The 24,741-nt window shown below is 36.5% G+C and overlaps 1 protein-coding gene across 1 annotated transcript in view; it reads left to right on the top strand.

Annotated features, from left to right (window-relative positions):
- Positions 1-22,728, top strand: part of BMP5 (bone morphogenetic protein 5) — a 118,270-nt gene extending 95,542 nt beyond the window's left edge. The window contains exons 4-7 of the mRNA XM_067753469.1: positions 3,685-3,879; positions 15,489-15,565; positions 16,868-16,978; positions 20,728-22,728. Of these exons, the coding sequence (XP_067609570.1) occupies positions 3,685-3,879; positions 15,489-15,565; positions 16,868-16,978; positions 20,728-20,877 (533 nt within the window). The 3' untranslated portion in view covers positions 20,878-22,728. The remainder of the gene's footprint in view (positions 1-3,684; positions 3,880-15,488; positions 15,566-16,867; positions 16,979-20,727) is intronic.
- Positions 22,729-24,741: the final 2,013 nt, after the last annotated feature.

Below are 24,741 nucleotides of genomic sequence, written 5' to 3'. Positions count from 1 at the left end.
CCTGCTTCCTTATACTCACTGGGACATTGTTCTGAATCTGTACTCTAGGGGTTCACCTGTTCCTTCCGATGAGTTCTCTCCCTTCAGGTTTTTCTATTCTCTTCCTAATATATGCCTGGTGAATTTAGCTTACCCATGTTCTAGCTATGCCTAAACTTGTCTGAATCTTAAAATGATTAAGCTTGGATTCCAGCTGGTGTCCCTTATCACCCTTTTATTTTAATGCTCTTTTTATTACCCCAGGTTATGTTTATTTCCACTGTATATTCTTTTTTATTTTTTCAGTTATACATATGTATATTTATTCTTTTTCATCCTTTTCCATTATGGTTTATCACAGGATACAGAATATCGTTCCCTGTGCTATGCAGTAAGATCTTGTTGTTTATCCATCCTATATATAATAGTTTGCATCTGCTATCCACTGTATTTTCAATCCTTAATGTATATATGTTTCCTACCTACTTTTTTTAATAAGTCAAAAATGAAGATTAGCTTTGAAAAATAAAACCACAGTAATACACACCTACATAGAGTTTTCCTAAATCAAAATGTTTTAGGTAGGTTTCTTTACTGATATATTTGCAGTATCTAAAACATCCTGTACCTTTAATAATAAAATTCAACATTGTTAAATAGATTTTACAAAATAGTCACTATTTTTAATACCTGCAATATAGTCTGGGTTTCTATTAGCACTTCTAAGAAAAATAACTGTTCAGCCCTATTCAAAAGGTTCAGTCAACATAATCAAGGGAGGTATAATGTGTCTGAAGGACAAGGTCATATAGTTAATGCTTCCACAGTGTAGCTCAAGATCAAGAGCCACTGAGTAAGTATGAACTTATGGAATCTTAATAGTCACATCATTGCTGAAGTGGAAAGGAAACCAAGAGGAAACTTAATAATATCAAAAGTTATTTTAAAGGGAGTTCACGTTGCTTTGAAGGGGACTTTGCTTCACACACAATATCTACCTTTGTAAAGCCCAAGAAACCCATATTTGTCACACACACACATCTTTACAGTTTTCAAAATATAAATCTTTAGAGCAGTCTTCTTTCTCCACAGATAAAAATGAAAATATTGAAAGTCTTTTGAATAATAACAAAAGGAATCCTCTTGCAAACCCAAGGAAACTTGGAACTCTGGGTTCAATGCTTATTTAACTGGAAAAGGGTCAGTGTGTATTGTGATGAATGGAAAACTGATTTTACTGCATTCCATTCATGGCCATCGTGTGGCAACCTATTTCAGTATTAGAAAGATCATATATTAAAAATTATTTCTGCAGTCATCCATGTATACAAGTAAAAATTTTGTTCCTGTTAAATTATCACTTCATTAAAACATCAAACTTAGAGCTCAACAAATACTTTTTATGTTGTGCTCCAAGACTGAAAAAAAAAGCCAAAATTTAAAGAACAGATCATCAGTTATTCTCTTCCATCACAGTCAAGTTTCTCAGTTCTGTTTTTTTTTTTTTTCTTTTGCTGCACTCTCTGTCACTGGAAACATCTTAAACCAATTTCAAGTGCTACACCTGAATAAACATGTTGTAAAAGTGTTTATGTATTGAGGTGGGTCAGTTCAAGGTATGGTATTTGGCTGGAACTTCTAATTTCTCTTTTTACAGCAAAAGGGCTGCCAGAAGGAGGAAGTCTGAGCTGAATTAATACATTTGTTACAGTGGAAGTAGAATGGAAACTACTCCAACCACAAATCAAACTGCCTCTTTCATTTATGCCAGTGATATAGTTTTTCTAAGAAATATAGACTCTGGCATGGAGCCACTGTAAGTTTGCATTTAAAAGAGAAACCCATACGCTTATTTGTTTAAGGTTTACTGCTCTGATTATTTGAAAGTTCTTTCTCTGCTAGGACAGAGTGAAGTGGCATTTGGGAAGCCGGTGGCCATTTTCATATTTGTAAGAAAGCAACAAGTTTTCCCAATGAGCAATTGTTGGGGACGTTGATGGATGCTGCCTGCATTGACACACACGCATTTTTTTTAACCAATATCTCCACATTTAAAGGACCTCTGTGTTCCTCCCAACAGCTGCACAGACTCACATAACACAGTCTCCTTTTCTGATGGTAGAGGGTCCCTGCACAATACAAGTATACACAAAAGTGTTTATGCTGCCAAAATAAACTGTGTTAAGAGCAAGAGTTTATTTGCTAAAATGCCATTGATTTTAGGGACCTATTCCCTTTTCTTCCAAGGTGGGTCAGGTCTTAGAATGGACTGAGGCTACCCCACAGTCGTGACTGAATAAATATTTTAAGAAAACTGGCACATCTTTCTGGGTGCAAGGCAGGGCCAATCATGCACGCATTTGAAACCACATGATATATTACTCTGAAAAGATTGGTAACTTCTGTATCTGGAGTAGAATTTTTTTTTTTTTTTGCGTGACTTTTGAGTAATTCTCACCTAAAAGTACAACTTAAGGTTAAACAGTTTGTCCTCTCTGGCTGATTTTCATTGAATTCAATATCAACTAATGGTTTTCTTTATATATGCACACACATATATACATATATATAATTTTCTGTGATAATTATTTTAAATGAGAAGATCATAGCAAGAGTGAATTGTAAAAAGGGGGAAACAGTAATATCTAACTCCTAAGGTATTTGTGGAATCACATTAAATAATGCATGGAAAACACTTAGAAAAATGCCTAGAGTACACAGCATGGGCTCCAAACATGTTTTTTTATAATGATAATACTTATCATTTATAATGATAAGAATTATTATTGCTATCCCAGAAGGAGAAATACTTTATCAACATCTACTCCTAGTCTCCAGGACACTTCTCACCCATTCCTGCCCAGGCCCTGGGTGCACTCCTTTTCTGATAAACAACCACTCCAGGGGCTCAAAAGGGTCTGGGACACAGGCTGGTTTAGAGACCAAGGTGAGTATCCAAGCTCACCTGGAATTTTTCTCCTTTCCTGAGCATCTCCAGGCTTGGTTTGCATCTTCTGAAATCCTTTCAGTAAACATAATTCGGGCATGTCCAAGTTCAGAAGGGGAGGGATTCCGTAATTTTCAAGTTTGCTTCAAAATCCTTTACATGGAGAAAGACCTGGAGCTTACAGCAAATCTCCATCCCAGCAGGGGTTCTGGAAGGATCTTTGAAGAGCTTTAAGTAGATCACAGCTTTGTAAAGATCGATGGGCACAGGCCAGAGGTGAGGGGGCGAGGCTATCAACACTAATTAACACTGGAAAGTCTCCAAAGAAGCTGGTGAAAATAGAAACACCCAGCCAGCCTTTCAGATTTTATCACATGGAGGAAAATTATAAGGCACCTAATGCAGAAGCGCCTGTAGCTAATTTTTTGAAATTACTGTTTAACATGGACATTTCCAGGCTAATGGGAGTCAAGCCTTTCCATTTAGAACATTGCCAACTTCCAGGTCTGAGAAGGGACCATCAGTGAAGGCCTGACGGTGTTCTGTGGCCAAAGAGGGATACAAAATGGAAAATCAAGCATGGATAATTGTCTGTAATGGTAAACTTTCCATGTTTATAAGAATCTTTGGCCTGCAGAGAAAACATTCTGATAGTGTTTTAAAAAGTCTCCCTTTTTGCAAGTACCCTCTGAGTTCATTCCCATCAGGTAAACTTCATCTCTTCTTCATAAACCCAGTGCTCCTTCGCTCTGTTCTAGGACACAGCATCAATGTAAAGTCGGCTGGTCTCGTGGGAAGACACGGGCCTCAGTCAAAACAACCATTCATGGTGGCCTTTTTCAAGGCTAGCGAGGTACTTCTCCGATCTGTGAGAGCAGCCAACAAACGGAAAAATCAAAACCGCAATAAATCCGGCTCTCATCAGGATTCCTCCAGAATGTCCAGTGTTGGAGGTAAGCAAAAACCAGAGCAGCAGTTCTGCACAGAAAGTGGTGGGGTCATGTGTTGCAAATCAAGTAGCCACAATAAGTTTACCCTCTGGATATACCTTTATTTGGTCTATTAAATCATCCAATGGTATTTCTCGCATCCCCCAAATGTTTCATCAGCAAATCACTCAGTAATTCATTTTAAAATACTGTAAGTAGGACTTGCCTTCATATGTTGAAAGATGCAGTTCAAATTAAAATCAAGCTGGCAGTAATAAAATTATGGAATGCCTACATCGACAAAGGCTAACCCAAACTGAACTCCACAACTTGTGAGCTGACCTTTCCAGGGCCTCTCAAATATAGATGGGTAACCAGGTATACTCAAAATAAAAAGATTTCTTTGGTACTTAAAACAGTACATGTGAATCATGAAGTTTAAATTTTTTATGACAAGAGAAGCAGGGAAGATTTTATGGTAACTGAAATAATATTTATATTTCCATTAATTATTTGGAGTGCTGTTATCTAGATAATTTGTTTTGAGTGTGTGTGTACACATACCTGCATATGTGAAATCGAACAAAATGTTACAAATGCACAATTGATCCCACTATGCTTGCAATTTAATCTATTAATTGATAGAAAGGGAGATAAAAGTACAGTTGATCTGAACTCATCTGAGAAAATCTGAAGTAATTTAATAATATAATTTATACCATTAAGTACCTTGTTTAGTCCTGGTACAACAAATTTTCATAAGCTGTTCTTAGATGAAAATGATGGCTATTTTATTCCTAGGAATTGTCTTATATGAAAAATAAACCCATTTGAAGGGGAAACCTTGCCCTAGAACATTCCATCTAGTATGGCATATTTGTTCATTTGTAAAATGTGTATTCTTCTATGTTGATGGCCACCATATGTAGTGTACTTGTGAGGCACAGTGAATGAGCTGGTGAACAAAACAGATATGACCTCTGCATAGGGTATTTCAGAAAATTAGAATGTTTTGCTCTTCCAAAAAGACACACTTAGACAGTGTTTGCCATTATTCCTGAAAAAAATCTTCATTTTTTTCCCAATTGCTAGAAACTGACAAGTCATATTGTAATTTTTTATTACTCCAATATGCATGAGTGATAGATAAGATTATAAATGATTATAAATGAAACAAGAATATACAGAATTTTTTTTGAACCTGAGACACTCAACAAAAATACTAAGTGGAGCTCACTGGAACCCTCCTAGAGTGCAGGTACAGGAGAATCGTGTTAGAAAGAAGTCTGTTTTGTGCATCTAGCCACAGAAGCAGAGGGAAGAGTTCTATATGGAATTGCATCATACTGAATTACATGCTACGCAGAAAGCCATGTTTTAAAATAATTTTCCATCAAGTAAGTTTAACTGTCTCTTTCACTTGAAAGTAAAACGTGATATTAGTGCCTTATTACAAGGCTATTTTATAAAAATCTTCACAAGATATTTAGTTTGGCAAACATTGTAATGGCTTAATATGAAAGATGGAGAAAAATAACTTTCTAAGACCTTCTCTTCCTTGTAAATACTAGCCTGTCAAAGTTGTATATTTTTCTTTCCATGTAGAATGGTTCTGAAATGGGTTGAAATGTTTTTAATTTAATGTAGCAGACTGCATTAAGAAAAAGATTTGTTAAATCTTGAATAGACTAGTAAATAATTTTTGAGGAAATTACAAAGGAAAAAGGATAAGTTGCCTACGTATTATTAGAGCTCATAATGACTCTGGCAGAGGCGTTCCAGCAACTGAAATCATCCGAATCCTTCTCCCTATTGGTGAACTCTATTTATCTTCCCTTCCTGACCACAAGTAACAAATGTGCTTCTATAACTAGAGATGAATAAAACACATGGCACGGAAATCACGTAACTTTTCATCAGTTTCCTAACACCATTCAGAGTACAAAATTATTCTAATATAGACCAATATTTTCTTTTTAAAAGGTGTGTCATTGGCACCCATTTCTGTGAAATATGCAGTAGATGGTTTTGGAACATGCTCATATTTTGATAATAAGAAGAAAGAAAGTAGCTGGTTTGTGTGTATGAGACTTAACCTTTCAATAGTTAGTAATCAAGCAGACGGGAAAAAGTCTCATAGGATTTGGCCTGAAAGACAGGGGGTTAATATAAACATAAAATTTGATACTTAGGAGACTTGAAATGCCAGTGAAATTTTAAAATTATCCAAATATAAATAGTAAATGCTGTAATACTACTAGGCTTTTACAATAAAATACTGTGTGAAGACTCCATAACTAAGAACGGGGCCAGGAGGAAGAAGGGAGAGAGTCGTATTAGAAGTTTGCTTGGTTGCATTTTTTTTTTTTTTTTTTTTTTTGCAAAGCATATCCTCAAATGTTAAAAGTCTCCAACAGTGCAGGAGAACCCAGGTCATTCTTGCTGCCTTTACCTCATTTCTTTTTTCTTTCTTCTTTGTGGAGAGCCTAGAACAGGGTCTAACACAAAATAGCAACTTCACAAACACACGTTGAAGACCTTAACGTGTTGCCTGTATGGGAAAAACTAAGTTCCTTTTTCAGGTGCCTATGCACAGAACCACTGCTCCCAGATTTTCTGCAGAAATCCTCCCTCTTTGGTCCTCTTCAGGTTTTTGGCAAGAAAGTTGAGCAGACACTTTGTGAAAGATGTTGCTTGTTTCACAATGAGCCAGCACAGTTGATTTTCATTTGAACTTGGGTTTGGGGGTAAGAAAATGTAGGCATTAGCTAAGTGTTAAGGGAGCCACCCTTTAAGATGGAAAGGCACCAAGTTGATAAGATTTTAAAGAACCTACCAAAAGCAAGATGCTGTTTTGAGCACTATATCAGTGCCGAAAAAAATAGAACATTAAGAGTTTACAGGGCACATGGCAAGTCCTGATTCACTGCAGAACTGCTTGAAAATGTGCTTATTGCAAGCTTGGTACTAGGGATCTTTGAAGGTGAATCCAATCATTGGTGCCCTGCCTGGAACCATGGTGATTTCTTAAGAAGTCTTTCAAAGAGGCATTAAAATGGGGACACTCTGGGGCTTTGCTGGCTGTCCAGTGGTTAAGACTCTGCACTTCCACTGCAGGGGCAAGGGTTCGATCCCTGGTTGGGGAGCTAGGATCCCTCATGCTGCGTGCATGGTGCAGCCAATAAATAAATAAATAAATAAATAAATAAATAAATAAAATGGGGACACTCTGCAACTCCCAACTCTTTGACAGGCACTATCTCTTGCCTAATGGATACAGTGTAAAATCATGCCTCTTGGACAAAAATATTAAAACCAGAAGGAAAAATTAATTGGGTTATTTGTTTAGACTGTTTTATATTATATAATTAATATACATTTTCATTATTTAAAAATAATCAAGTCTTCAATAAAGCTAAAATTCTCCTCTGATCACCTACACCTAATTCTTTTGAGATAGGTTATACTGATACACAAGTATCAACTTGATACATGTACTTCCAAATCTTTTCCTCCGTATATACATCACTTTTGGAGAATATATTTTGTTATGTTCTATATGTGTGTGTGTATATACATATGTATATATATGCACACACACATATATATTCTTTTTCAGATTCTTTTCCACTGTAGGTTATTACAAGGTATTGAATATAGTTCCCTGTGCTATACAGTACGTCCTTATTGCTTATCTATTTTATATATAGTAGTGTGTATATTTTAATCTCAAACTCCTAATTTATCTGTCCTCCCCCCATCCTCTCTGGTAACCATAAGTTTGTTTTCTACGTCTGTGAGTCTATTTTTGTTTTGTACATAAGTTGTATCATTTTTATTAGATTCCACATATAAGTGATATCACATAATATTTGTCTTTCTCTATCTGACTTACTTCATTTAGTATGATAATCTGAAGGTCCATCCATATTGCTGCAAATGGAATTATTTCCTTTCTTATGGCTGAATAATATTCCATTGTATATATTTACCACATCTTTTTTATCCATTCATCTGTCAATGGACATTTAGGTTTCTTCCATGTCTTGGCTATTGTAAACCGTGCTGCTATGAACATAGGGGTGCATGTATCTTTTCAAATTATAGTTTTCTCCTGATATATGCTGAGGAGTGGGATTGCACGGTCATATGGTAGTTCTATTTTTAGATTTTTAAGGAACCTCCATACTGTTCTCCATAGTGGCTGCACCAATTTACATTCTCACCAACAGTGCAGGAGGGTTCCTATTTTTACATACTTTTTAAGAGCAGTTTTAGGTTCACAAGAAGATTGAGAGGAAGGTACAGAGATTTCCCATGTACTCGCTGCCTCCACACATGCATACCTCCCCCATTATCAACATCACTCACCAGGATGGTGTGTTTCTTTCCAAAGATGAACCTACACTGAGACATCGCAATCACCCAACGTCTATAGTTTACCATAGGATTCACTCTTGTTGTCATATAGTTGGTCTTATGTGTTTTTAAACAACATATTTCAGCCATCTTTCAAAATGGTGACTTCATTTTTTTTTTAACTGCTACAATATATTCAGTAACGCTTGTATCAGAGTTTATTTAATCACGTCACTCTTAAAAAGAAATTTTGGTTGTTTTTAAATTGGAGCTTTCAAAATCAATGCTGCAGTGAAAATCCTGCAAAGCTGCATGTGTGAGAATGGTATTAATCTACATGGTTTTTCCAGTAATTAACACTAAAAGCTGGTATCTGTGCCCTGAATATGCAAAATTTTGAAAATCCCTTCTCAGACGACAATTGTTTTGGTTCCTAGATCTAGTCTGATAGATGTTTTTCATCTATCTATCCATCTGTACATTTATCTATCTATCATTCTGTCATTTAACCCTGTCCACTACTTCCTAGTTGTGTAATCTCGGAGACATGTCACGTCTCTCTGTGTCTGTTTCTTCATCTGTGAAGTGGAAATGCTAATACCTGCCTCATAAGGTAAAATTACATGAATTGTGAGGATTAAATTAGTTATTTAATGTGTGTAAAGAATGGAGAACAGCGGTACGTACTCATTCAGGTTTAGGCATTATCATTATTATTTGTCAAATTAAGGTTTGGTTTTTCAGAACTGGTACCTAAAAAGTTCAGACTTTTACATAAGAGAAGACTAGAAATCCTCTTTCTCTAATCAGTACCCATACCCCTGGTCACTTATTGTCAAATTTCTATCTAGAGAGAATTCTAGAGAGATAATTTATCTGGGCATGGTTCATTGTAAAATATTTATTCAGTGTTAAATAAGCACCCACAATGTGACAAGCAAGTATTAACTATATGCTCATGAAAGATGGGTAGCATAAGAATTTTGCTTCTTAAAAAGCGCTCCCACAGACAATGGGAAAGACATGCCCGCTAGTACTAATCAGGAGATAATTCCACTAGAGTAGGTACAAGGTAGTGTGGGAGAAGTAAGGATAGTGTGTGACTCATGAGAAAGAATAGACATTTTCCAGAAATGGAGGGGTGGGTGAAGCTATTTCAGACTTATGTGCACAGTTATAGAACCACGTACCAGTGTCCAATTGTCGGGTGTGCAGGTTCTTGTGCGAGAGCAGTGTGATGTCAGATAGAAAGTCATGCAGGGACCAAGTCATAACGTGTAGGTGCGTGATGGTCAGGAACTATGATGCTTCTGTGCAGGCAGTTGGAAAAAAAGGAGTCTCACAATCAGAAACACATTTTAAAAAGTTCAATTTGGCATCAAAATGATGGATGAGATGCCAAGGGGTAAAACTGAACGTGAAAATATGATTAAAAGTCTAGTCCCATACCCCAAACAGTGAAGATTATAGATTGGAGAGAGAAGAAGTAGAAACCAAAATATGTGGAATGGAGCCGGCAGCACTCCAGAAATGGGCGTGTCAAGAGTAAGTGAAAGGTGTAGGAAAAAGACGCAGCTATGAGCCCCAATGGTTAGATGAAGCACAGGACTTGACACTGCCATGGAAACCAGGGTAAGAGAGAAACGTCAAGGATGGAGCCCCCAGTGGGAACATCAGCACTTTAGTATAGACAAAGGAGAAAAAGGAATTCCATAAACTAGGCAAAAGACTTAAGGTCAGAGAGGAAGGAGGAGACAGGGATGAAGGGTTATCCTAGGACCAAATTCCCAAACAGGATGTCCGGGTAGTGTGAGGTGACCAAGAGTGCAAAGCACTTCTGCTAGGTTAACTAGGCTAGAGGTGTGTTGGTTAAAGGGGGTTGGGGATGGATTTAATGCAGGGTAGGAGGGTAAAAGAAAGAAAATCGAGAAACGTACTCAATTTTCTGTCTTGGGCCACTAGATGACTGGTTATCCTGTTAACCAAGTAGAAGGAATGTAAGGAGTATGAGGTCAGAAACAAAAATAGTGAGTCGGCGGCCTCTGGGAAACTTTCACACATAGATGTCTGGTAGGCATTCGGAGACTCACGTTTGTGGATGGGTTTTTATGTCAACGAGCTCTAAGGTGAGAATGTTTGTTGCATCATCCACAGAGGCTTTGCTAAGCAGAGTTAAGCAAACACACCAGACAGTTATTATGTTGTGGTGCCTGTTCTGTGTCACACACTCATACATAGACAAACACAATTATCCCTACATAAATAAATAACAGTAATTCCTACTGGGTCATACGTAAATTTGGACGAGTCATTCACTGGATGTGGGAGATGGAGATTAAGCGAGAGTAGCAGTGGCATTTGAAATCCCTCATCTTTGGGGGGGATTGCTATTTGCTTGGGGTTTATCTACCCCCAAGGCCATATCAAAATTTACAGTATTGAACAGTCTACGGTAACACCATTCCTGCTATTTTACCTCTGATACCTTCATTCATTTGTCATTTTCATTTTCTATGAATTAATGAACATCCTGAAGCTGTGGGTGCTGACGTCCGTCCGTTATCTCCCTCTAGGAATTAAGTAAGAGAATGTTGACATCTCCTTTGCTTTGAAACACAGTATCTCATCATATTTGGCTTAAGCTGTTGATGTATTTAAATGTTAAATTCTATTTTGGATTTTTTTCTTCTCTTTTACAGATTCACCTACATTTTATTCCTTAAAGACACTAATGCTAGATTTTAAAGAAAAAAGAAACCCATACTGGTATATGGAGTTTTTTGGACTTATTTCTTTTGTGCCCTTCATAGCTAGGTTAGCATGTGTTTCTTTATTAGGTTGTTTCTTCAGGGACTACTGGACAGACCATTGAAGCCCTAACCCTATGTAGATCACAGGATATTTTTTGGGTTTTTGGGGTTTTTGTTGTTGTTGTTGTTGTTTTGTTTTTTGCAGTACGCGGGCCTCTCACTGTTGTGGCCTCTCCCGTTGCGGAGCACAGGCTCCGGACGCAAAGGCTCAGCGGTCATGGCTCACGGGCCCAGCAGCTCTGCAGCATGTGGGATCTTTCCGGACCGGGGCACAAACCCATGTCCCCTGCATCGGCAGGCGGACTCTCAACCACTGCGCCACCAGGGAAGCCCTCAGGATTTTTTTAAATCATGTATTTAATTTTTTTTCTATGACAAAATAATCAAAAATTAAGAAAAATCAAACTAAGATTAAATTTGCATTATTGGGGGATGAGGGGGAACTGGATGAAGGTAATCAAAAAGTACAAGCTCCCATTTATAAGATAAATAAGTTCTAGGGATGTAATATACAGCATGATGAATATGATTAACACTGCTGTACGTTATATACAAAAGTTGTTAGGCGAGTAAATCCTAAGCGTTCTCATCACAAGGAAAACAATTTTCTATTTCTTTGATTTTGTATCTGTGTGAGATGATGACTGCTCACTAAACTTACTGTGATCATCACTTCATGATGTATGTGAGTCAAACCATTATGCTGTACACCTTAAAGTTGTACGGTGCTGTATGTCAATTACATCTCAATAAAACTGGAAGAAAAAAATATAGCTTGTAAAGATATAAATAAATTTGCATTGTTTCCAGAAATTGATCATAAACAAATTGGCATAAAGTATTTAACAATATTTTCAATATTTTGGAACTGGTTTCCCAATAGTATTACCATTAAGAGGGAAATACGTGTCTGCGATACCTGCCTTGTGGTTGAGGAATGCTAGCATACTTTTCTAGTGTTGGCTGTGGCTCCAGAACGTTTAGTAGTTTCTGGTGCGACTCTTCATTTCTACGCAGGTTTGTCAACAGCAGCATCATGTCCATCTCATTTTCATATTTGAAGGGCTGCCAATCACTATTTTCTAAAGATATAAATTTAATTTCTTTGCCTTTCCTCCCACAGTTTATTCTGCCAACCATTTAGTAAACCTAACTGCAGACTTTGCTGGTTTGGGTACAACATTTACTCAGTATCCATTCATTTTTATTTCTGACAGACTAAGCATATGGTCCTAATGCTCTATGAAATCAGACTCTTGGAACAAGATTCTGTTATAAATTTATTGCTCGTTACCTTTATGTGATGTTACATTATATACATCACTGAGCCTGCATGAAAAGCTGCATAGTTGAAACAGATCTATTTTGACTTCTGAGTTTGACTTTCTTTCTTTTTTTATAAACATGGAATTCAAATAACCTTAGACATAGTTTATGGCTTTTCAGATATACTTGAATGTGTTATTGGCTATAAGGTCTTTATTCACATTCCATGCCTTTCATTAAGACAAGGATAAATGAATAAATATTCCCATGACTGTCTGATGCAGGGTTCGGCAAAGTAAGGCCTAAGAGTCAAATCCAGCCATCGCCTGTTTTTGTACCGCCCAATTGCTAACAATGGTTTTTACATTTTTAGATGTGTGAAAAATACTCGAAATAGAATAATACTTTGTTTCACTCAGAAATTATATGAAATTGAAATTTTAGGCTCCATAAGCAAAATTTTATTGCAATATAGCCATATCCATCCATTCACATACTATCTACGGCTGCTTTCATGCTACTCGGGCAGAGTTGAGTCACTGAGAGGGGGAAACTTGTAGCCTGAAATATATACTATCTGTCCTTTTTGAGTAAACGTTTGCTGGTCCCTGGTCTAATGCATAGCTGACTTTATTTTTAAAAAATTCTAAATCTCAAGAAGTTTATGCATGGCTTCCCTGGTGGCACAGTGGTTGAGAATCTGCCTGCTAATGCAGGTGACACGGGTTCAAGCCCTGGTCTGGGAAGATCCCACATGCCACGGAGCAACTAGGCCTGTGAGCCACAACTACTGAGCCTGTGCATCTGGAGCCTGTGCTCCGCAACAAGAGAGGCTGCGATAGTGAGAGGCCTGCGCACCGCAATGAAGAGTGGCCCCCGCTTGCCACAACTAGAGAAAGCCCTCGCACAGAAATGAAGACCCAACACAGCCAAAAATAAATTTAAAAAAAATAAGAAGTTTATGCAGTCAAACTAATATTAGAATTAGTTATTCCTTTTCCCTAAAAATGATGCAGGGTTCAAACTTATCCATTTCATGGTATTATACTTATTATTACAGTACCCTTGTTTATTGCCTGGACAAACTTAACTTCATTTGCTATTTCAATTAGGAGAAAAGTTTACCCAAAGAAGAATAATGCTAAGTTTCGAATAAATTCCCTTTTCTCCATTTTCTGTCATTATCTATATATTTAATTTGTTTTAATGAAGGTAATTGCACACAGGAATAACTCTGATCTAGAAGTAAAAGAGTCTCTGTGTTCAAATTTAATCATCATCTTGTTTTCTAGACTCACATTAAATAAATAATTAGTTGAAGTCACTGTGAAAGGCAGACGACAGGGCCCGTTAAGACAGGTCCCTTGGATCTTTGATGTGCGTACATTTTCTTAGAGGTTGAGGATAATTAAACTGGAAGGTGACACCTTAAGACAGGCTGCTCTTCACAGTGAACTGCTACATTGATTTACCAGAGACAACTGTCAGAGTGAAAGTAGCATTTATTCCTAGATGAAAACATTAGCTGTCTTCTTTGAAAATAAATTATTTTGTGGCTCCCATCACCCTAAATTTTTTCCTCTTTCATTTATTTGTGTTAGAAATAATTAAAATGGGTTAGCTTTTTGAATATTATTTATATAAATTATGAATAAACCCCAGAGACAATAATATAGAGAGATTTTTTGTGTTTCTGCAGTGTTTTACTTTATTCCAGACGTGATTGGGGATTCTCTATTCTTAATTCCTTTAATCAGTTATCAAAGGTTATGGGTTTTTCAGATTATATTCCAAAATAAGTCCTGGAAATCATGTATTTTCTTTGCTACAAGTCATTTCTGGAATATTCTGAGGAATTCATTCTTTGATTCCTCAAATATTTATTGAGTACTTACTGTGTGCCAGGCACTGTTCCTGAGATTTGGGGTATATCAGAGCACCAAATGGGACCAGACAAGATTTTTACCCTTGGGGAGCTGACATTCTAGAGGGAAGAAACAGGCAAGAACCAAAGTACATGATAAATAAGTAAATGGCGTAGCATATTAAGAGATGATCAGCAAAATGGATAAAAAAAAATCAGAGCAAGGCGGGAGAGAAATATCGGAGTGGGAGTTGGGATCTGAAATAGGGTAGTCAGTGAAGGCCTTGTTGACAAGATGATGCTTAAGCAAAGAACTGAAGAAGCTTTGAGACTTAGATAAGTAGATATCCAGGGGAAGAGCATTGCAGGGAAGGGGGGTGGGATGAGAGTGAAGACCCCAAGGTGGGAGAAAGCGGACCTGTGCGCAAAACAAAAAGGAGACGTCATGGCCTGATATGGGAACCGCGGTGGGACATTTTGCTGGAGCGTGGCATAATTGAGCTGACTCTTGGCTGCTTTGATATGGGGGTGGGTTGGGGCAGGGCAGAGCAGGAAGAATAGCAGTGAGGATGTGGCAGTAATTCAGGAGAGAGATGGTGCTGGTTTGGACCAGAACCCATCATGGAGGTGGTGAGGGTGGGTGAATTTTGGATGTATTTGGAGGTGAAATGTGTAAGGATTTCCTGACAGATTGGATGTGGAGGTGAGAAATAAAATGAGTACGTTTTGACTCCAGTTTTTGTGTTTGTTTCTTTTGCCTGGGAAGTTGCTATCTGTCCTCTATAGGTGGAACTAGTTTGGGGGTGAGGGGGGAGGCAATCAGAAGCTCCACTTCGGGTATCCTGAGTTTGAGATATTTATTAAGATAAAATCAACTCTGTAGCATCCCAGTTGGTCCTCTCCCAGTGTTTGTCTCATGGAAGAATAAAAGAAGTGTTGTTTGAATATTTAATATACATGAATATAGTAAGCACCACTGTAGTTTGAGTGAATTAATGAAAGCATTCATTGAGTGCCAGGTGTCAGGCTGTTCACCATCACAACACAAAGGATACAACCTGATCCTTGTTAGAACTTCTCAAGGTACATGGTGTTGTCTGCATTTTACAGAAGAAAACATTCAAGGCTAGTGACTTGCTTGAAGTTCACGTGGCTAGTAAGTGGCTTTTGAGATTCAAACTCATGTTTGAGATTCAAACTCATGTTTGAGATTCAAACTCATGTTTCACGACTTCAAATACAGCCTCCTTTTGATTTTATCAGTGAACTCACAAAAGAAATATTAGTATACCTGATAGACTGCTGTTTGTTGAAAATCTGATTTTTATCTTCAGACTATAACACAAGTGAACAAAAACAAGCCTGTAAGAAGCATGAACTCTACGTGAGCTTCCGGGATCTGGGATGGCAGGTAAGAATGGTCAGCCAACATGGCTGCTTCTTTTTTGCTTTATTATCAATCCTGAATTACTCAGAATCTTTGTCAGGAATTTTTCCTATACAGTAACCAATTATTTTCGACGTGACTATTCAGTATATAGATTATCCACATCATTTTTATTTCTCCATTATCCTTTCACCATTGAAACATAACAGAGTTTATGGTTAAAAAAAAAACAATTACGCTGAAGAAGAAATGCACACTTAGAGAGTGAAAAAAAAACCCCTGTTGTTTAAATATCCCCAAGTTTTCATTTTAATACCATTTTTCAGATTAACTCAAGCAATTTCCATTTGCCTCCTATGGTCCCAAACTATTGGTATAAGAAATAGAATCCTTGACTATGTCTCTGTCATAAGGTAGATCTACAGAAAAAAATTTTTTTCTTGTACTTAAAAATCTTATTGCTTTCTTTTACATCTGCTTCACAAACAGGGTGGGAAGGAGGATTTAACCAAAATAATTTTTAATGGCTCTGTGTTGAAATAGTTTAAATTGGATTGCCTAGATTACATTATTCCATTACATTGGATCCTCAGAATATGAGCTATTATACTGAGAAATAATATTAACAAGTAAGCATTTTTAAATTTACATGAATTGTTCAATAATTTTACATCGGTGACAAGTTTTACGTCTCTGGAAAAAAAATCAGGGCCACCATTTTAAGTGCCAACTTTTTAGCTTCCTAAAATTTTTCACGTACATTGCTCAGGAATTTTCTCCAATTCATTTCTTTTAAAGAGACTATAAAGTTAACACATGAATGGAAAGAAAAATAGGACAAGGCACAAATCTTACAGCTTTAGGAGCTTGTCAAGCTTCTAAAGCAGGAATGAGTTAGTAAGAAGTAATGAGAATGATCTCAATTAAGTTTATTCTTCTTTTCCTTTCTGGTTCACTTGAACTTTCCAGAGTTCATCATTTCCTGTTTAAACAATATTTAGAATGCTATTTCATGATTAAGGCTTTATTCATGAATACATGGGTTAATACAGGCTATGAATATCTTACATAGTGACCTCTTGGGAGAAATTACAGAGGACAATTTCTTGTGAAAATATTTATACTTTTGTTGTAAACTTTAACTTAACCATAAATTAAGGGCTTGGGGGAGGCTGTCCTATTACAGTAATTGTTGGACCAAGAAGAGAAACCAATCCAGATTATATTATATTATATTATATTAATTATATTTGAGTATTCTTTAAGAATTGATTTTCTGTGTTTTTATTTTGGTGATATTATTTCTTCTCTTCTTGTGCATTTTAGGACTGGATTATAGCACCAGAAGGATATGCTGCATTTTATTGTGATGGAGAATGTTCTTTTCCACTCAATGCCCATATGAATGCCACCAACCATGCCATAGTTCAGACTCTGGTATGCTTTCTTTTTGCAGGATGGAAAGTGGTTTATTATGCAAACTTCCTATAAAGTTATTTCAAAGGAAAGCATCCATTTATAGTTAGAACTGCATTTTCTTCTCTTCTCAAACTCCTAAAGTAACAATTGTGCCAAAGTAACAATTGTCGATATAGTCAGGAAATTTAGGCTGGCCTAAAGAATAATTCTGATTCCAGAATGGGGAAGGATTCAGCGAGGAAAATTGGAGTAATCACATAAAGTGGTCATTGTGTACTGATTTTTTCATTAGACAATATGACTAACCACACAGGCGCTGTTTCTAACCTAACAATTCATTAGCAGTCATTGCAAAAGCATTGAATGACAGTTGTACTGAATTTCATCTGAGGGTTTTTTCTCTCATCATTTAAGAATGTTCTATAACGTACTTTGGTATTATGGAAGCTCTTCAATGTATTATAGAGTATAAGTAGAAGATTGGTTTCTATTTTTTGATACTTTTTTTTCTTTATAATCTTTAAGGTGGAAATTAGCCTTCCTTTTGTCCCTTCCACACTTAGGAATATAACAGTGACTTAATCTCTAATAATCTAGGCTTATTTTTGTGAAAAAGATAATGAAGTGTTTATTTCATCATCTCTAAATGGTCATACTGTATCTAATGAGCTCATGAAAACCCTTGAGAGTCTGATGTGCCTGCCTTACTGTGTGTGACTTGATATGTGGGGTGAGGGGAGGTCAGCCTCTGGAAGACTAGGGAGAGGCTTGTAGAAGATGCATAGCCTACATGATGTGATCCCACATTAAAGTTTGGGTTCATAGGAGCATTTCAACTAAAAGTTATTAGGACAGAAGGAAGGGAACACATTATTTTAGAATCAAGACAATGATGGGATGGGAGTAGAGTCACTTGGTGGATGGTAGTAGGAGAGCAGGAGCTATTAGAAGAACATCTGTCTTTGTGGGTGAGGCTTGTTTATGACCAACAGAGATAGTAACTATTAGAATTTGTGAGGAGTAAAAAGGTAAAAAGTTACCTTTTTTCACACTTAATTTACAATTTAAAGCTGATGGAAATAACATCCCAGTTTCCTTATGAATAAAGAACTGTATGTATACATTGACAGATTAAATCATTTGACTTGATGCTTTGCTGGCATCTTTCTGACCTCAGAGGTACTGCAAGATAGCTAGACACCAAAGATACATATCTATGGCAAGTAAAGCATAGATATTGTCAAAACCTTGGATTAGAGAGGAAATAGAGAGATAAAACAAATATATATTTTTAAAGGTAGTCATTTATAAATATTCTTTTTTTGCCCAAGTTTGAAGATATGCATTTATTTCAGAATACAATCACATAAAATTATCAGGTTGCTTTTTAATAATGAATGGAAAACATTTGCTCATGTTTATCCTTCCCCAACACCGATTTTTCCACCCTAGATTTCTTTGATATATCATACCCAGAAAACCCATATGTCTAGGGAGAAACTCTTATTTCCTTCTTGATAACAACATTTATATTGATTTAAAGAAAACCTTAGTTTGCTATGGCTCTTATTTCACTGTCTAAAGTGAAGAACCAGAGTCTAAATTCCAAACAGCAGGCTCGCTCATGCTTGCTTTGATGTTGCCAGTGCCATAGAAATATTCTTCTTTTTATTGATTCTTGACCAATAAGGTTGCCATATGCAAAATATAGAGTAAATTCCTGGGGCTATTTTAAATTCTCATATTCCTTCATCTTTGCTATCTATAAATATAAGCACTTCTTGATATAGAATATCATTACTGGAGCAGGTATGTGGTACAAGGAAGGGTATATTGTATTCAAATTTCCTCCAGGAAAAGAATGTCTGTGGAGTCCAGCCTTCTATTCTTCTGTATGAGAATTCACATTCTGAAACGTGAGTCATCTGAAAACAATCGCAGAGAGAGGAGCGCTGCTGTCTCACACCTGAAAGGAAGAGGCCTGGTCACTGTCTTTCTGTCTAGTCACGACAGAACAGCCACTATTAGCCTATAGAGAAATGCCACTTAATTTCCCAGCAGTTAAGCTCTTTGTACTGTCAATGACTTAGAGAGCTTCCTGTGTTTCCTTAGATATGCATCCAAGTTCCCTCAGGCTATACAATGCTTAAGTATGGAAAAAACTCTTTGTCAAATGCCCCCCATCTCTCTCTTTTTTTCTTTTTTAAAAAATATATAATTATATACTGTCAGCTTTTAGGACTGTAGTCTAGAAGGCAGCGTCTAAAAACAAACATTTTTTAAAACACTGACACAGACTTGGAACAGGACCCTGGTCTGGATCACTGTCCTGGGATGTGGAGCATAAAGTCATCCCAGAACTTTAAGGGATGTGGGAAGTTTGGTGGGTTCCCCCCCACCCCGCCCCGGCATTGTACACTCTCTGTGTTTGTCCTATGAAGGACATGAAACAAGAAGACAGACGTGTTTGTTGTTAAAGGAGAGCAGGTTTGTGACAACTGTTTGAGAAATGATTGAAGAACAATCCCATTTTTTCAGAATGATGGCTTGGTGAGGCGGTCCTTGAAGCAGGGGGTTATCCATCACTGGTGTGAGAGTTGAGGACGTTAAAGCCAAGGAGGGCTGCAGGCTGCATCTGAAATTGGGAGAAACCATCCAGCTTGCAGTTTTGTGAGGTCTTAGGAAATTTCACATCCGTGTCCGATCACCTCATTTTTCCTGCTGTGTCTGTCCATAGGCAGGGCTCCTATATCATTTCAGTCAGGAGGTTGTGCAGCCAAGATTCTAAGAGCTGTATTTTCTCTTTGTAGATCCCTAAGGACTCTGCAGTGGGACTTCCCATCAACTCCTCTGGAGGAAGGGCCGGGGGCAGCAGGGGTGGGTGGGAAATGGGGTACAGTGTTCTGGCTCCTTCCTTGATTATTGAACATCAGAGGCAAACCCGCCAGTCTGATCAAAGTGAGAACAAACCCTTTACTTAAGCATTTCATTGTCCATGTACAGCTGCCTTTTCAGGCTTTGGTGGGGAAGATGGATATTTAATTTTTAAAATATCTAGGCTCCTTGCCTCTGCTTTAGCTTAGCCTGCTTTTTGGCACTTGTCTAGGGGAGAAAGCAAGTCAAAGGATGTTACACTCTGGCCAATCTGATAAGAACTTATGGGGAGAATAGTTGAAATCATTGTTTTAAAGCAAGTATTGGATTTTACCTGGAGTTTATTTTGCTGTGATTTGTATGCTTCCTTTATCATGGAAAATGAAGAGTTGGCACAGCTTTTAATTTTATTGTCAAACAAAGTTATTGATTTACTGTTTAGTTATCCTTTCAAAAATAATTCTTAGATCCACATCTTTCTACAGTGCAGTGGTATGGCTTCATTGATTTTGCATTTAGAACTTCTGTATTTCTCATGAAGTAAATAGAAGTGGTCATTTTAACCAAAAGCAACCCAGTGCTAGTTGCCATGTTCTTTCCTCCAGGAAAATTTCCACTGTATATTCCATAGAGAGAGTTTTCCTTCCTTGGTAGAATATTTTTTAAAGCGCCAACATGTAATTAGAACTGGTGGGTCGAGTCTAGGTGTTAATACTTAAGAATACACCCTTCACTACCAGCCCTACCCCACCCTGCCATGGAACATAAACAGAAGAAAGAGAGGTAGCTTAAGGGGGTGCTGATAGTCAGTGATAAAACAAGAATATTACTTTCAAGCTGCAGACAAAATGTCTATCTTAATTCTTAAAGAACAAAATGTTTTTCCCCCCCAGGTTCATCTGATGTTTCCTGACCACGTACCAAAGCCTTGCTGCGCGCCAACCAAATTAAACGCCATCTCTGTGTTGTACTTTGATGACAGCTCCAATGTCATTTTGAAAAAATACAGAAATATGGTAGTGCGTTCGTGTGGCTGCCACTAATATTAGATAATAATGGTAATAAGAAAAAGATCTGTGTTAAGGTTTATGACTACAATAAAAAGTATCCTTTCAGATAAAAGGGGAATTTCATAAAATTAGTCTGGCTCATTTCATCTCTCTAACCTATGTACAATATCATGTATATAGTCACTTTTATTTATTTAAAGGTATATATTCTCCTTTGTGGATGCCTTTTCAATAAAATGTATTTTATAGGTCACTGCAGTATGCAATAGATCACACAGTCTAACTTTCAATAGGATATGCTGAGTCCAATTCCATTTCAACATTTTTTAAAGTATTACACTTTTTACATAATTTTCTGAAATTAGGCAGAACTCCTTTGACTGTTAAGTATTGTTGAAGGAAACTGAATGCATTTGGTTAGGCTGTGCCAATGAAAACTCTGATAAGATATTTATTTAGAAATAAAACTTAACAAAATAACCACCCCAAACAAAAATTCTTGGAGGAACACAATTTTTCTTTGAGAGTTTCTGCTTCGTTAGATAAAGTGAAATGTTGAACTGGATTTGAATAAATAAATGGGAGGCAGAACACAGAAGCTGAAAGGTTGCACATAATTGTCATAACTATTTGTTTGAACAGAATTGGTGTAACTGTAGGAAAGCGTTCCTTCTTGGCTCATGGGTTGTAAATTTTTCAAAGAGCTCAAAGCTTCAGGAATTCTGTGGAGACAGACTTGAGCCTGTGTCCATAACTTTCCAAGTTAACACTAAAAAAGCATAGTACAACCTTCTTACCTCAAATAAATCATGTCTGCCTATTATCTAGAACACTACTGCTGCAGACATTTTTTCAGATTTAAAAACAGTCCAAAATAAAGAAACATTTACATGTGCTCCCCTACCCTCCCCACAGACAAGAGTCACTGCATGCATAAAATATACCCGAGCAAAGAGGCCTACAGAGCCATTTTCTGTAGCTCTATTTTATAACTGAGTGTGCTGATTGATGGGATGCAAGGAATTTTATTTAGGGTAAAAGCACTGAAACTCAACTGGAGGAAATTACCCCAAATCCCAGAATGGCTTTGACAGAATTGCCATTTTGAAAGAACAGCTGAAATCCATTTTGCATATCTTGGAGAATGAGCTCATTGAAAACCTTATTTTCGAGGGGGATTTTGTAAACCTTCCTCCAAGCACAAATAATTCCAAATGGGAAGGTTCTGTTGTGTGTATGTGCATGTGTGTTCTTCCCTCGGAAATTAATTTATTTTCTCTCCCTTTTCTCTCTCTGCCTTTTAAGGCTTGTCTTTAACCCACTGACTTTTGGAAGAATGACATTTAGTGGAAAACTTGCTATTTATGTGGGCTCCACGGCTAGGATTATTTACAGTCCATCTAAAATATTCATAAAGCACCATTTATTAATCACCCTTTTGGACTTTTTAAGTAAAATTTGTATCAGAAATAGCTTTAAAATGTTATGGATTTGTTCGTGATTCAGGAATATTGCAATGTAGTTTTAAAATACAGTTTATCTTAAAGTAAATTTGATAATAACTCTATTTGGGGTACATTAAGTAATATATTTTTGAATTAATGGTATACCATTATAAGAATAAGAAACGAAAGTCTATTATATTATTCTTTAAATATGTTGTTTAAATATATTTCTATGTTTTAAAATACATTAAACTTGTGATGCTAGTTTTTATTGTGCTTCTTGATTTGGCTGTTTTTATTAAGAGGGATACGAAATGTCATAAATTGAGACTATAAGCATATCAGATGTAAAATGTTTGTGGATTACATGTTTTTAATTGCCAAAACTAGTTTTTGTGCTGTTGATAAATAACTCACTATTAAATGAGCAAAGCAACCATCCATGAATTAAATATTTTCTTGATCTGTTCAAACAACAAAGAAATATTTAATTTTTCTTTTTTTGTTTTCTTTTCCTTTTTCTTTCTTTTTTTTTCCTTTTTGGCCATGATATGTGGCTTGCAGCATCTTATTTCCTCAACCAGGGATCGAACCTGTGCCCCCTGCAATGGAAGCATGGAGTCCCAACCACTGGACCATTAGGGAATTCCCCAAAGAAATTTTTAAAATAGCAAAATATGATTAGGTTGGGAAATTACCTTACTTATTCTCTTTCATTTAAAAAGGGAGATATTTGGCATTAGTATTTTCACATTTATATATATATATATATATATAGTGTGTATGTATATATATACACATATATGTGCACATATGGCCTGTTACATTATTCTCAAATAACTATTATAGTAAATTCTTAGTATTACTTTGAATACTCAAGCTATTAGCAGAAATCAGAATAATTTGACCTATTTTAACAGGATCCAAACTCTTCAGTTCTTTTTAGCTAGTTATGTATTGGTTTCTTTGTCTGTATGTTTTTAATTTTTCTCCTTTATAGGTATTTTGCTTTGTAAAGTGGTCCTAATCCTTTTTGAAGTTAGAAGGGCATCAATTACAAATACTCATGTTCTTTAAAACTAAGGCAAATATAAATTGTCTGCATTGAAGTAAAGAAAGAATACACAAAAAAAAAATGCAAAATTATTTTTTTCTCAAGTAAAGAATTGTCATTTTATAATCCCTGTATCACCATCATTAAATCTGAGCCAGTGCCTACTGGCTACTATACAGTCTGGCAAACTTCATTTCTCAAGACATTTACAGTGAATGATTAGGTTCCTCTGTAGCTCCATTCAAGGCAGAAGAAATCCTCATTCCCAAACACAGGTCACTGTCTCATAACCATTCAATCAACTGCTCAATGGATCATACAGTCTTGCTCTCAGATTACCTGCTTTTCTATGTTTTTCCTTTTGCAGTTTTTTTTGTGTGTGGGGGGGGCGGTGGCTGGAACTTTTTGAACTTACAAGTGAAGATGCCTTTGATGATAAAGTAGATACATCGCTAAGTATACATCTATACATCTGAAATTTATCAAGTTTGGTTAAGATCATAACTGGAGAAAAAGTAGGAAAGTAACAATCAATGCTAATATTTATTCTTATGTACGCAGAAAAGTAACACTCTATCCAAGTTAGCAATTTTTAAAAAGCCAAGGTTCTGCAAAAATCACTTCCAAGTCTCTTGCCATATTTGTTAGAAGCTGTTTGAAAGATGGGGATTTCAAAGACAGGAGAACCTGGATCAGATACAGCCTTTAAAATTACACAGAAACTTCAGACTTTTAAAAACATGCACTTTAACCTTTGCATCTTAGTTTCAACTTTACAGAGGCAGCTAGCCTCCAATCAGTGGGGAGAGGATGGGGAGATGCACTTCAGCCTCAAATCCTGTGGCTTATATATAGGAGGGTAAGAGAGGAAACACTGCCAAACAGCCTCCTCACTAAGCATCTGGAAACAGGACCTAAGCTGATGGTTCAGTGGGTTGTGGTCAATGTTTTCTTCCCAGTTCATTGTGACTACATGGTGAAATACAATAGAACCGACCTAAAAAAACTACAGTGGTTATCATCCTGCAGATACCTATAGGAAAAGCCCAAACTAGGAAAATAATTTTCTACCTTGAGCCACAGGCCAATTAAGATGTCTTCAATTATGTATCTTTATACTTTCTTCATTAAAACACACAATACATACACACTTATAAGTGTATTTATTTAAATAAAACACATATACACACATACTTATATAAAGATGTATTGTTTTAAAGAAGAGAGAATAAAAACATGAATACAAAATCTTTTAAATGAACCCATAGAACTTCTGGGAAGGAAAAATATAATACTTAATTTAAACTTTATGGGATATGTTATGGGAAAAGTAGTGAGCTGAAAGACAGATCTGAAGGAATTATCTGGAAGGCAGCTTTGAGACAGATAAAGTGATAG

Source organism: Pseudorca crassidens, chromosome 10, assembly GCF_039906515.1.
Source record: "Pseudorca crassidens isolate mPseCra1 chromosome 10, mPseCra1.hap1, whole genome shotgun sequence".
Classification (NCBI taxonomy): domain Eukaryota; kingdom Metazoa; phylum Chordata; class Mammalia; order Artiodactyla; family Delphinidae; genus Pseudorca; species Pseudorca crassidens.
Note: the sequence above shows the minus strand (reverse complement) of the source record. Positions and strands in the feature narration are given on the sequence as shown.